We start from the raw sequence: 14,449 nt of genomic DNA on the forward strand, positions 1-14,449 counted from the left end.
CAACCCTGAGTTATGGGACCATCTCCACCTGGGGCATGGTAAAAACCGAGAATGAGCATCACACAGCAGCCCGTGACTTACATGGGCGGGAAATGGTGTGTCAGATGCCCTATAATTATAGCCTCCAGACAGGGCGGAGTGGAAAGGAGGGATGTGGGTGAGGGGACCAGGAAAGGTGGCAAGAGATGATTTGTTTGTGAGAAATCCTTAGAAGCTCAAGGTTGGAAAGGATTTGTAAATTATCTCATTTAATCTTGCCGATCCCTTTCCCGACATTCCCATCCCATTGTCATCCTTATCTGGCTTCAGGGCACAGCTCAGAGGCCACCTCTTCCACTGAGGACCTCCCACCTCAGTTCCTCTGGGCTATGCTTCAGGCGTAACTCATTGTTCAACTTTAGGAGAGAGAAAGTCTGAGCCCGCTGTGTACCACACACTGAGCTTATAGTTCCTTGATTGCAGTATTCCCTCCTGTGTTTCCTTTTGTTTGTTTATTCATGCAACTAACATATATTCAACACCTACACTGTGCCAGGCAATGTTCTAGATGTTGTAACAGAGTGGAGAAAAACATAGCCAAGATCTTATGTTCTCACGGGCCTGTCATTCTAGTGGGGGAGACATACAATAAACAAAGGAACAAATAAGAAAATATCAGGTCAACAAGGAGGCAGCTTTGGGAATATCTAAGGGAAGAACTTTCCGGACAAAGAAAGCAGCTGATTCCAAGATCCAAGGGGAAAACCTTTGCTTGCTCTAGGAACAAAAAGAGAGAAACTGGCATTGTGTATAAGATGCTTTCTCTTGCTTTATCTGCAAATGAAAATCTTTTTTTTTTAGGACTTGGCTCAAGCATCACCTGTTTAGGCAAATGTATCCTGCCTTCCCCAGGTTGAAGTGACTGCCTCCTTTCCTCTCCATTGTCACTGAGTACACTTCTGTCAGCATACCCGTAACAATTTGCCATTCCTTCCATACTGTAGCGTTGCTACTCCCCTGTGGACCCCAGTCTCATCAAGGGCAGAGCTTCCTATCTAAACTCCTAAACTCCTAATGCCTGGCACGGAGCCTGGCACAGACTCTGTGCTCAGGAAACATTTATTTGTTCCTCGAATAAATGAGCTCTCACACAGTCCTCTATCAGAACCTCTCTGGTAACAATCAGAATTAGCAACCACTTATTGATCAGTGCCAGGCCCTGTGCTGGGGACTTGCAATTCTGCTCTTACAAGCCTCATGACTGCCATGTGTAGTAAGTGGTAATTATCCTATTTTGTAGTTAAAACTCAGAGTATCAAAGTGACTCTTTTTTTTTTTTTTTAAGATTTTATTTGTTTATTTGAGAGAGAGCGCGAGCATAAGCAGGGGGAACTGCAGGCAGAGGGAGAGGGAGAAGCAGGCTCCCTGCAAAGCAGGGAGTCGGCGTAGGGCTCGATCCCAGGACCCCAAGATCACGACCTGAGTCAAAGGCAGACGCTTAACCGACAGAGCCACCCAGGCGCCCCCCAAAGTGACTTCTGAGGTGGCTCAGTAATAAGAATCAGAGCTAGGAGTTAAACCCAAGTCCTCTTGGTGCCAGATCCCAAAGCTTCACCTTCTATGTGATGCGCTCACCATGTGTTAGTTCATCTGTGGACCTGGCCTCTCTTTTCTTCTAGATAACCATCTCCTTGACAGAAGGGTCTATACTTCACTTCCTTCTATATTCCTCCTGACACCAGAACAGTGTTTTGTATTTAGTACCTACTCAGTCCATGGGTCTTAAATCTCCAAGAGGTAGAAAAGAAAGTATGAATGAAGGTTTTACCCAAAGTGAATCAGCCTCTAATATCAATTCATAGGACGGTGCTGGGCTGGAGGGAGAGACATTTCTGAGGGGAGGGCCCTTCCCAGATACCTCTGCGCCCATCTGGGAAAGCCGAGTATGCTGTCTCTGTACTCAAGCCCTCATTTCTTAGAAATCACACCTTTTGCACAGTTATACATCTCAGCAGGCAGGCCAGGGTGCAGAGAGGAACATGCCTGGCTTCCAGTGAGTTGGGAAAATGAGGTTAGGTTTCAATTCAGATAGTTATTTGTGTTTTCTGGGTCTGCACGGTCAATAAATTTTCAACGAGCACTGATTCTGTTCCTCATCTTTCACTGCTTTATGGGACTTCAGGGAATGAAAGCATAACATCCTGCTTTCCCATAAGTTCTCTGGCTGCTACCCTGGCACCAATTAAAGACATGTCTATGCAATTAATCAAAACCAATTTGGAGGCCCTCTGGCGCTGCCCCTCTGATGTGCTGCCTGCCCCACATACAGTAGTTCCTCAGCTGCAGTGACGGAGCCAGGCACATAGGAGCTTTTGATGAACTGGCTGTGCCGGCCCCAAGTGTTAACTGTGTCATCTGACATGACTAATGAGGCTCCCAACTTGGTCCGTGTGAGCGGAGCGGCCCAGCTGTCTGGAGGAGGCAGGGTTTCTGCAGCCAGCCTGGGAAGAGGCTGCAACGTGCAGGGTATACACTCCATCATGTCAGCTGGAGTCCGGGAGGCCTCTAGCGTTGGAGCTGGGGAGTCGTCCAGGGGGAAGGCGGTGGGCGCTGCGGGGCGAGGCTCTGCGCTGGGCACTGGTGGGAACGTGACCCAATTTAAACTTCTAGCTCAGCCCCCTCATTTTACAGACAGGGAAACCAAGACCCAGCAGAAGTGTGGGGTTTGCCAAAGGCCTGAGGCTTTGGGGGAAAAGAAATAAAGGAATAGGTGTGGTCCTTACCCTTGAGGAGCTAAGCCCCTAGATCAGCAGATAAACATGCACGAGGGGGACCTGATGCCAATGCACCTTACCAAGGCTTAAGCTATGGGTTTCCTTCTGCAAATGTTTATCAGGAGGAGGAGAGCCTTCGTCCTTGTCACCTCTACAATATCAAGAGCATGGGATTTAGAGTCAACAGATCTGGGTTTGAGTCCCAGCTCAGTACTTTGAGTTGATGGATTCGTGAGCAAATTACTTCGTTTTTCTGAGCCTTGGTTTTCTTGACCGTTAACATTAGGACAAGCCAAATGCTGCCACTCAGCCTATTTCCTAGAGTCCTGGTGAGACCCAGCAGAGTTAATGGGTGTGAAAGTATAAATAAGAGTCTCTGCACATGTTAGCTATTATATATATTATTACCCCCTCTCAGGATCCCTGGCTGAAATCTCTGGAATATGGATCCACAGATAGCTTTAACTCTCTTCCTCTTCCTGCCTCTTTCAAAATGCACAGGAAAGAAATAGGTATAAAACCAACTGGTCATCTGTCTACCATCTCAACAGCTTTCCCAGAGAGTCTATGACATAGAAAGTAGAAGAACTCACCCATTGTAATTTAATGTCATTCCGCACATTCACTGAGCACCTACCATATGCCAGAGGTTGGCCACGCTCTGTGAGGAGTCAGAGTTGGATAAGACAGGTTCCTTGGCCACCTTGAGAGGCTCCCCATTTAGTGGGAGAAACAGACGTGGACATGATTAACTATAACACGCTACAGAAAAATACAATTGCCAAGGGAAAGATACAAATCAAGTGCTGTGGGAGCCAGAGGAGGGAATGATTCATTCCCCAAAAGGAAATTGGGGAGTTTCATCAAGGAAGTGGTATGAAAGGATGGGCAGGGTTTAGCTCTGTCAGGAAGCATAAGCAAGGGCACTCCAGATTGAGAGAACAGCACAAGCAAATGCATGAAATTGTCAAAGGATTGGTGGTCTAGAGGTCACAGTGAAGTCAAGTGAGGTAGGGGGTGTTGAGCATGAACAAAAAAATCACTGGGCCTCAGCTCTGACACCCAGTCATGGATGTTGCTATCTCCACTGCTCTTTTTGCTGGCTAGGGTCACTTTGGCCTCTGTCCCTGAATCAGAGAGAATCTCATGCTAGCCCTTCCCCCAGCAAGGCGGAACCTAACCCCCAGCCAGGAGAGCCCACTGCGAAGGAACCGGGAAGCGCAACAACCATCAGAGGCAAAGAGGCTGGGGCTGGAGAGCACCGGTCACAGCCACCCTTCCCAGCTAAGGGGAAAGCTCCCCCCTGGGATGTAGCAGTGACTCCAACATCTAGAGCGCGATGGCAAAGACTCGAAGCCCCTTGGCGTGGGTCACACACGAAGTTGCTCTCCTTCCCTCCTTTGTCCAGAAGAAGCCAGCTCCTTTTAGGAGCGCTGCCGGCAGAATGGCTTGGAAGGCTTGGAGCTGCAGCTGGACTTGAAGGCATGGCCGTGGGCCTACCCCAGGGGCTCATATTTCCTCAGTCTCTCCTTCTTTCATTGTAAATTGGGTTTTATTGTGCAAATAATACAATGATAACAACAGAAAATTAAGAGAAAGAGGAAAGAGCACCCACTCACACGTTATCTGTTTCCATTTCTCCTTGCCCTTTCCTGCCATTGTTGGTAGTGTAATTTTTTTTTTTTTGGCTGCTTTCATCACTGATACAATTACATATTTTATTTTTATTGCTCAGCATTGTATCATACAGCTTTTTCCATTTTGCTACTTATTGCCAACCCCTGGTGTCTACACAGGCTTGGTCTGGTTTCCCCAAGACTAAAGAAAGATACCCAGGGCATGTAGAAGGAATGCCCCATAGATAACATTGTCATCACTGACAACTGGCATCATGGGCAGAGGAAAAACATTGACTCCTCTGTCATCACATAGATATAGATTGGAATCTCAGCCCCTTACCTCAAAGCCAGATGGACTGAGCAGATCACTGCCTCTCTGGGAGCCTCCGGTCCTTGTCTGCAAAACGGGGATGGTATTTAGTACCACCTCATAGGATTGCTGTGAGGATGTAATGAGATACCGAAAGGGAAATGCCCAGTGAATGGTAGCTCCCCTCCCCTTCCCCTTGCCGGGGCTGACCTAGGGTCCACTCTGCTTCCACCCTTCCTCTCTTGCCCACAACAGAACTTTTCCCCTCCCCTGGGCCCAGTAGGCTTCCTGAGTTAGGCCATCTAAATTCTGACAGACACACCAAGTCGGCCTATTGCTTATTCATTGGGTGAATGCACCATTTTTTACTTGAGCATTTTCCTTTGAGGGAAACATTGGTTGTTTCCCAATTTTTCACTACTTCCAATAATGATGCAATAAATAGCTTAATGAATATTGCTCACTTTATCCTTTATCCTTCACCCTTTAAAAAGTAGTCCCTTAGGAACAATCTCTAGGAATCAGGATCACTAGGACAGAGATTAGAATCATTTTAATGGCTTCTGATATATATTTCCAAATTACTGTTCAGAAGGTTTGTGCCTTTTACTCTGCCACCAGCTCGAGGGAGAAGACCAGTTGGACTATATTATAGGCGCTTGGGCTCTTCACAAACTGTTGGTCCTGCTTTATTTCCCACTATTTTCTCCCCCAACATGCCTCCCATATTGCAGCCACATGGAATGACTCACACCCCCCCCAAATTATTCTCCCCTGCTTTTGTGCCTTTGTACTTCCTATTATCCTCCATCACCCTTGCCCGAGAATATCCTTCCCTTAACATGCCTTCTCACCATAGAGCTCACCCTTTATGGAACTGGAAGCTTTTATACTATCTGCAAGACCCAGCTTAAATACCCCTTTCTCTCTGAACTAGTTTCAATTCTCCCAAGCAGAGTTAGTCACTCTTGCAATATGTGGTGCCTGGGGAGACTTTTGGCATCCAAGTGCTCACCAAGAAACAGTCCTTCTCTAACCCTAGGACAGTGCTGGGCTGGAGGGAGAGACGTTTCTGAGGGGAGGGGCCTTCCCAGATACCTCTGCGCCCATCTAGGAAAGCCAATTCTGTGTGATTCTCCTCTCACTCCCCCCTCTCACTCTTTTCACTAGCAATTACCAAGTTACGCCAATTCATCGCCTAATCATAATGTTGGATCCACTTATCTCTCATTGCCATCACCGCTGATCAGGATTCCTGCAGCAGTCTCCTAAAAAAAAAAAAAAAAAAAGAGTAATATGTACATGGTTCAAAAGTCAAATTTTCTCTAAGGCTTATAATAAAAAACAGTAGATTCCCGTCCCATGCATCCCCACACCAAGCCCTGCACCTCACAGTCAACTAGCCAGTTTTACTTCTTCCAGCTTTTTGTATTTACTTCCATTCTCTAAATAATATACCTATACTGCTGCTTTGTGATTTTTAAGTTCAGACATTACCCACTGACTTTGAGCAATGGAAGATTTCTTTAACACCACTTCCCTGCCCCATCTTCTGATATAATTGTATCACAATTTTTGGTTAAATCATCATATGGTGCTTACATATTATGACCAGAAGTATCATTAAAAATATTTGCCCTCTGAGATGCCAGCATTCCCTCCAGGACTGTTGTCTCTCCTAGTGAGGGCAGAACCTGTTGGGGGAAGGTAGAACACTCGGGGACAGGGGCTGATGTGTGGGAGGTGGGGCAGGCCAGCCATTGGCTGGCAGCCTGATGTCTCTGGATGGTTCCCATGTAGGACTGGCTCCCTGGGCCCAGGGAGGTATAGCAAGCAGGGTTGAGGGGAAACAAAAGGAGTGCCCAGGATGGGCTGGAGGCTACTTATTGGCACAAGCACTGACTGATCCAAAGAGATGCTGGCCTTTCCAGTAGGTTTCTGGAGCCCCTGACTGTGCCAGGTATTGTCTCTTTAGTTGCTGGATCCTGGGAACGTTCAGGGAATTCTAAGACAGGGAGCTAGGGCAATTGGAGCTATAGCAGTGGGGTACTCAGGGAGCTTGAGATAGTTATTATTTACTAACCAGTATAGAAAAATGTCAACTCATAAAGTCTAAAAAAGCTAATATGTCCTGTTGGTCCTGATTATGACTATGTAAATATTATTCATAGCCAAGCCATGTGGGGCTTTATGATTATATTTCCATTTTTGTTTATTTTTTCCTAGAGTTAATAATGGCCTCGTTGTTTTCATTTGCTTAGTTTCACTATACTCATTACTAAATCATCTCCCAAACTTTTTGATAGAATAATATGATGACCAAATCCATCAAGTAATTTCTTGCTTCCAGCTTTATCCCAGGCACTGTGCTAAGCACTGGGGATTCAACTGGGAATAAGACATACATGGTCCCTACTTTCACTGAGCTTATAGTCTAGCAAGGGATCAGATATAAGTAATTATACTTGTTTCTTTAAGTGTCACAATGGGAGAAGAATGGGTTCTATGGGAACACATAGCAGAAAAATGGATGGAAACTATTCATTCAGACAGCATACATTTACTGAATTTCTCTTACATGCCAGGATGTGTTCTAAATGCTGAGAGCACAGCCCGAAACAACACAGGCAAGGCCCCTGCCTTTGTTGAGCTTCCATTCTATGAGACAAGACAGATAATAAACACAGAAGATAATTTTCAATAAAAAACAAGGACTATAAAATAAACAGGGTGGCTTGATGGGGAACGACTATGGCGGGACATCAGGAAGATTAAGCTATTTTAGGCCGAATGGCAAGGTCATGGAAAGTCTTTCTGAGGAGGTAACATCTGACCTGATATTTGAAGGATGAGAATAGCCAACTATGTGAAGAGTAAGGAAAGGCATGTTCCAGGCAGAGGGAACAGTATCTGCAAGATTGGAGGAGGAGCAAGAACATAAGGTTTCGGAACAGAATTGAAAGTTCCATATGGCTGGGACATACAGGGCAGGGGGAAGTTGCTAGAGGTAAGAGAATGGATGTAAAGTATAGGGCGGGAGCCCTGCCACCCTTAATAATAGCAGCACTGATAAAAATCCCTTCTATGCAGTTATTTGTCGGTCTTAAGATACATTCCCACCCTCTTTGCTCTCTGTAGTATTGTAAGACATATGGACACTGCAAATTACATTTTTTTTAAGACTCTCTTGCCAGTTGGAAGGTGTTGGCAGGAGACTGAAGGGTGTGTAGAAGGAAGAAGCCATTGTTTTGTCCCGCCTTTTTTATGGTGTCTCCAGCAGCAGCAGCAGCACCAAGCACAGGCTCTTGGGTTCCTTCTCAGAGCAGCACCCCTAACAGACAGTACCTACTGTGGGCCAGCCTTTACCCAGGGTGGCAGCACCTTCGTAATCTCCTTTTTTCTCTTCTAACTCTTCTAAGCCCTTCCTTCCTTGGACTACTCCCATGTGCCCAACATCTCTGTAAACAATTGCCTGCTTGAAATCCCTTTCTGTTTCACATAATCTAGAGTGGTACTGTCCTATGGAATGTTCTGTGATGACAGAAATGGCCTAATGTGCTGGCCAATACAGTATCTACTAACCATATACGGGTACTGAGCTCTTGGAATGTGGCTAGTGTGACTGAGGAACTGACTTTTTAATTACATTTCATTTTAATAATTTAATGTAAATAGCCACATATGGTTAATGGCTACCATACTGGACAGCACAGATCTCGGATGATTTGTTTTTCATTTCATGGGACACTAACTAATATAGTAGTTGATACGGAAAGTGGTTGTAGGAAACTGACCTTCAAAGAGGAGAACTTTGGGATTGTTATATGACCTGATTGAGTGTGAATTCAGCAATGACCTCATTGGCAGTAGAAAACAGGATACTGGGGCGCCTGGGTGGCTCAGTCGGTTAAGCATCTGCCTTTGGCTCAGGTCATGATCCCAGAGTCCTGGGATCAAGCCCTGTATAAGGCTCTCTGCTCAGCGGAGAGTCTGCTTCTCCCTCTGCCTCTGCCTGCCGCTCTGCCTACTTGTGATCTCTCTCTCTCTCTCAAATAAATAAATAAAATCTTAAAAAAAAAAAAAAGAAAACAGGATATTGTGTCAGGGAAGAGCCCCCACTTCATGGAAGATGGCAAGGAGTAACAGAACTCTAGGTTGGCTTGCCACACTCTGTAGGTGCTGAAGGTAAGAGAACAAGATGCAGCAGATTGGAGAAAGTTTATTTCCCAGCACTGCCAACAGCAGGGGCAACAGCATGGCTGGTCTCCTTGCCCTTGAGTCCCATGGGACAATGCAATGGGTCCAGATGGCAGCTACCCATGCAATGCCGTTGCACCATAGCTGAGGAACCCTTGGCCAAGGGCTCAGAACCTTTTATAACAAGCAGCCAATAAGCCAGTCTCCTTCCCCTGCGGAGTGAAGAGTTGTACAGTAGTCATGTTGTGATCACCTTGACCTACTTAATTGCCTTTGAGAGTAGTTACAAAAATGACTCAGGGACACAGTATGGTTAGGTCTTACAGTTTGGCACACTCAACAAGGATGTACAGGGACATTTGGGATCCCTGGTGGACTGCCTCCTTCAATAACTAGTAATCGATGGCATGCAATGGCACAAGAGTTACTTAGAAACTACCTGTGAATTCCTGGGATGATATGCCTATGGAAAAGCAAGTCTTTGGTAGATCAAGTTGCTGCTGAAATGGACTGTTATGGACTCAGTTCTATGCAAATTTGAGAACCTAAGAGCTTCTACTATGGCTCTAAGATAATTTTTTTATATATTATAGCTTCAGAATTAATATAATTGAAAATCACACCCAAGCTTTGATACTATGGCTGTAGATTTATAATGTTAGAATTCACAAGTTCCTAAGTTTCTTAGATGAAATTTAAGGCATGAATGGGGAGGAATGGGACCCTGGGACTTGGAATGGAGACATTTGCTTTGATGCAAACAAATAGGAGAATTTGAATATCTAAATCCTTGAGATCCAGAGAAATAGAAAAGAAGCTTATGGGTCTTTTTTCTATCTATCTAATTTCTTGGGGAAGCATGGAAGTATGATCAAGTTTTTTAGAAAAATCCTTACATACAGAAGTATGTGTGTGAGTGTGTATGTGAGTGTGTGTGTGGTGAGAGAGAAAGAGAGGGATAGCAGAGAGCACACTTGTACATAAAGGCACCTATACCCCACTAAGCCCATTCAGCACCCCTTTGTTTGAAGATGGAATATAAAAATTCAAAGGTCTTTCCAAGTCAAATGAATCTAGGGTTCCTCTGTCCTCCAAATCACTTTGACTCTATGTCCAGCCCTCCCTGTTAGTATACTAAAGGCAGGGAAGGTCCATGTGTAAACACAAATTCCCAATAATAAATCTGTCAGCTTTAGGAGCATTCATAGCCTCTTGCCAAGTCCAATTCCAATCTTCCTCTTGGGAGCCTACGTTTCCCTCTCCCATTTGTCCCACGCTTTTATTGTTTGTTTATTGAAATGCTCCACTTGCTGGAAGTCTCCCAAGGAAGTAGGTCATCATGCTATTTTGTTGTGATTGGGATTCTGGGGGTGCAGAGGGAGGGAGGGTGAATGATTCTGTGGTGCCATTAGGGCTCCACACAACACCAATGGCAACTTCATTGGAAACTGATAACACTTCAGTGTAGTGATAACACTTTAACACTCTACTCATCTGAAGGTAGAGTAATGAATAAATTGGGGGACCCTGCCCTCTACTCATGGTCTTATAATCTAGTGGTAAAGATAAAGTAAAAGACAGTTACAATCCAGCTGGGATAGAAATGCAATGGAAGAAATAAGTACCAAATGTTTCAAGATCATTTGAGCTGTGGGTAGGAGGTAGAGAAAGAGGAGATGTTTTCCTGAACCCCATCCTGAAGGATGAGGAGGGGTTCCTAGGCAAGGATGGGAGTGGGGCTGGTATTGATCCTGGCAGAAGAAGTAGCAAGAGCAAAGGCTTGGGGAGGACAGACAGTGTGGTCTTTCCAGGAACAGCAGGTCATTCCAAGTGACCGGTGAACAGAATTTGAAGGGAAAGTGATGAAAGATGAGGCTGCGTAAGACAGCAGGGCCACCTGTTCTGAAAGTTGTAAGTGCATGAGTGACATGGTCAGCTTTCTCTACCAGAAATGTCATTCTGGAGGGTGATCTTGGGACACAGAGACTAGTCAGGAGGCTGCTGCATTACTCCAAGAGATGCTGGGGTTCTAAAACAGGGTTGTGGTAGTAGGAAGAGAGGAGTATATAACAATTTCAGGTTGGTTTTTTTTTCCCAAAGATTTTATCCATTTATTTGAGAGACAGAAAGACAGCGAGAGAAGGAACACAAGCAGGGGGAGTGGAAGAGGGAGAAGCAGGCTTCCCGTGGAGCAGGGAGCCCGATGTGGGGCTCGATCCCAGGACCCTGGATAACGACCTAGCTGAAGGCAGATGCCCAACGACTGAGCCACCCAGGCACCCCCCCCCTTTTTTTTTTCAAAGATTTTATCCATTTATTTGAGAGAGAGACAGCGAGAGCAGAAACACAAGCAGGGGAATTTCAGGATTATTTAAAAGGTAGAATTGACAGATCTTATTAACCTATTAGATATGAGGAGTGAGGGAGAGGGCAGAGTCAAGGGTGAGCTCAGGTTTACGGCATGGCTAGCTGGATGTATTCCTAAGTGTGAACCAATGGGAAGTTCAAGCAAGTGCTTTAGGAGCTCAGAGGATAGAGAGACCACTGTGGGGAGGAATGTGGGAGGTGTGATCTGTGAGGGCCTCTGACTTCAGAGAGGAGATTAATGAGTAGATTAAGAGAGAAAGATGGGCCAGTAGAAGAGCATGGAGAGATACCTGAGTTCAAATCCCTACTCTGTCACTAACTTGCTGTGTGAATTGGACCAAGTTCTTATTCTCTGAACCTCAGTATCCTCATGTGTAAAAATTAGGATAAGCTAATTTCTACCTCTACTGGGAAAACTTAATTTGTAAAAGTGTAAGCATTTGGTAATCCTTACCAAAGCTCTATGAAACAGATAAGATATTATCATCCCTATTTTATAGATAAGGAAAATGATATTCAAAGAGAGATAAAGAGCTTTGCCTAAGGTCACAATGCTAGTAAATGGTAGAGCTGGGATGGGAACCTGGGTCTGACAAAGCTGTGGAGATGTGAAGGAGACTATGGATGGTTCTTGCCCATCAATCTCTCATCCTAAGTTGAGTACTTGAAGGCCAAGAAGTGACATCTACTTTAGGATGAGTTGTTGGTCATAGGCCATCAAATCCCTGCTGTAGGGGAGGCAGGATTGTGTCTAGTGCCCTCTAGGGGCAAGAGCACCAGGAGAGTGGGCCCTCTAGCAGGAATCCTTGTCTTACTGGGTCTCCTGAAACCAAGGAACTGTTGGGCAGGGGCAACCATTCCTGACAGATTAGGGTCTGGCAAATTGATACTCACAACCTCAACTATAGAACATTAAGTATGAACTGCTTCTAGTACTCATGCTTTTGACTTTTTCAGGCTGAGGTTAACCCTAGGAACCTCTGGTCTTTGTTGGGAGACCTCAGCCTGCTGCCCAGTACTCTGGCAATAATTATATACAGTTATAATAAACAGTCATCATTTACTAAGCACCTAGGACTTTACATATGTCATCTCATTTAATTGTATAACCATCCAGCAAATTAGATACTCCTATTCCCATTTTACAGATGAGGAAATTGGGGCTCTAGGAGATATGTCATTTGAGTAAGTTCACACAGCTAGTAAGAGTTAATAACAATAGGTAACGTATATTTAACACTTACCATCTGCCAGATTCCAAGTTGCAGCAGACTCTGTTGGTTACCCACCCAACAATCATCCCATCTTCATGCTCACAGAATCCTAATTTTGCTCAGATATCCATCCCTCAGGAAAAGGGACTCTATCTCCAATATGACTGCCCAAGCCAGTCATTGTGATCTATTCCCTTTTGTCTGCGATTGGATTAAATCACTTGAGACCCAAATCCAGCCAAAGATATGTGAGGGCCATCAGTGAGGAAGTAGCATATGTAAAGACTTGGAGGGGAGAGACAGGGAAATGTTTTCTCAGTCTTAAAAAACACAAAAGAGGGACGCCTGGGTGGCTCAGTCGGTTAAATGACCAACTCTTGATCTCAGCTCAGGTCTCAATCTCAGGGTTGTGAGTTCAGGCTCTGCGTTGGGCTCCACACTAGGCGTGGAGCCTATTTAAAAAACAAAAAAACAAACACAGAAGAAAGAGATGACCCTCTTCTGTTGCATATTGTAGTGTTTGGATGTGATGCCTGGAACTGTGGCAGTCATCTTATGATCACAGGGAAAGCCAGCCTAGGAGCGTACCATTCTGGCTGGAGTATTTGGTGTTCATAGTGGGAGACAGGCCTAGAAAAAGCATTTGGGATCTTCCTGGGAGAGGGCCAAACGCCAGGGCAGGTGACTTGGTTTGAATTTGGTGGAAAATGAGGCGCGAGTGAAAGCTTTTCATCAGAAGTGTAACATATTTAGCATTATGCTTTAATGTGCGTTAATTCAGCAGGTACAAGCAGAACTGATGTGGGAAAAGGTGGGGAGTGGGGAGTTCAATTTAAAGACTCTGGGGGTCCCTTCCCCCTGACCACCTCACGAAGGCACTGCTTGCCGATTAGCAGAGCCCAGATGTCTGGCATACCGCAGAAAGGCAGCTTCAATGGCTTGCAAAGAAACTCACACCTCACTCTGAGGGTTCCTGCCTGGCTCAAGACTCACACATGTCATCGTGTACACAGCAGAGGTGTTGACAGAGCCAGAGGACCGGGATCAGTTACACAGGGAGAGGAGATAAGACTGCCAGAGCCGAGCTGCAGAGAATCATCACTGAAAACAAGAGGCCCCGAGGAGCCCAAGGCGGTCTCTTCTCACTCAGCTGGCTCCAGGAGCTCAGAGCTCAGAGCAGGAGTTCCAGGCTCTCGGAAGGCTGGAGGCCCTAGCTGCCTGGGAGTGCACTGCAGCTATATAGGATGTGAGGACCAAGGGGGAGTTCTAAAGTCACCCTGTTACTAAGAAGCTGGGCCAGTTCTGCATGATTACTGGGAGCACCTTGGTCTTCTGGCTCTGGATCTGGAAGTGAGGGCACAGCATTTCCTCTGTATTGTCACTGGCTGCGGAGAATTCCTGCCATTAGCTGTTTGTGGGCCATGGACAAGCCCTTTTCTGAGTCCCCTCGATTTCTTTCTACTTGATTCATCACCATTTGAGGCTCTGAGAGTCAGCATGGGCGTCTCTTTGACAAGCACTAGGCAGACATGTACATGTCTCCTACACCATTAAGACTAACACTCTCGGCACATTCCTCCTTGATGGTCTGTGAACACTGCAAGGTTTTATGAAAAGTCAAGCGGCCCCATGAGGTCATCACTCTATGTCACAAACCCTGCAGGTAACATAAATGAGTGAAGGGGACTGAGTTTAGGTGAAAATTGCAGTCCTCCAGCAGATACATTTGTTTCTTCACTTCCACAAGAAACACACCATTCCCAGTTTTTGGAATGCCTGGCTCTTGGGTCTAAACTCCACTTCCCCACTTTTCACAGAGAGCCAGGTATTAAGAAATATTTCTCTCCTTAAAGAAAAACAAGAGTGCAAGTATGATGACAAAAGTGTGGTGGAGACCAAGTGAGTTACAAAGCACATATGGTGGGGCCCCCCCAAGCTGGCTCAGTTGGTAGTGCATGCGACTCTTGATCTTAGTGTTGAGAGTTCAAG

At 45.5% G+C, this 14,449-nt stretch overlaps 1 protein-coding gene and 1 long non-coding RNA gene across 2 annotated transcripts in view; one reads left to right on the forward strand and one right to left on the reverse strand.

Annotated features, from left to right (window-relative positions):
• GVQW3 (GVQW motif containing 3) overlaps positions 1-2,569 on the forward strand; it is a 29,022-nt gene extending 26,453 nt beyond the window's left edge. The window contains exon 2 of the mRNA XM_081798880.1: positions 2,072-2,569. Within this exon, the coding sequence (XP_081655006.1) occupies positions 2,072-2,328 (257 nt within the window). The 3' untranslated portion in view covers positions 2,329-2,569. The remainder of the gene's footprint in view (positions 1-2,071) is intronic.
• Positions 2,570-5,899: 3,330 nt separating this feature from the next.
• The window catches only part of LOC145716222 (uncharacterized), a 22,736-nt gene continuing 14,186 nt past the window's right edge, over positions 5,900-14,449 (reverse strand). Inside the window, exons 2-3 of the long non-coding RNA XR_014138754.1 lie at positions 7,261-7,340; positions 5,900-5,950 (exon numbers count right to left, since the gene is read on the reverse strand). This is a non-coding gene — a long non-coding RNA (uncharacterized LOC145716222). The remainder of the gene's footprint in view (positions 5,951-7,260; positions 7,341-14,449) is intronic.

Source organism: Leptonychotes weddellii, chromosome 11, assembly GCF_054177405.1.
Source record: "Leptonychotes weddellii isolate Sample4059 chromosome 11, ASM5417740v2, whole genome shotgun sequence".
Lineage (NCBI taxonomy): Eukaryota > Metazoa > Chordata > Mammalia > Carnivora > Phocidae > Leptonychotes > Leptonychotes weddellii.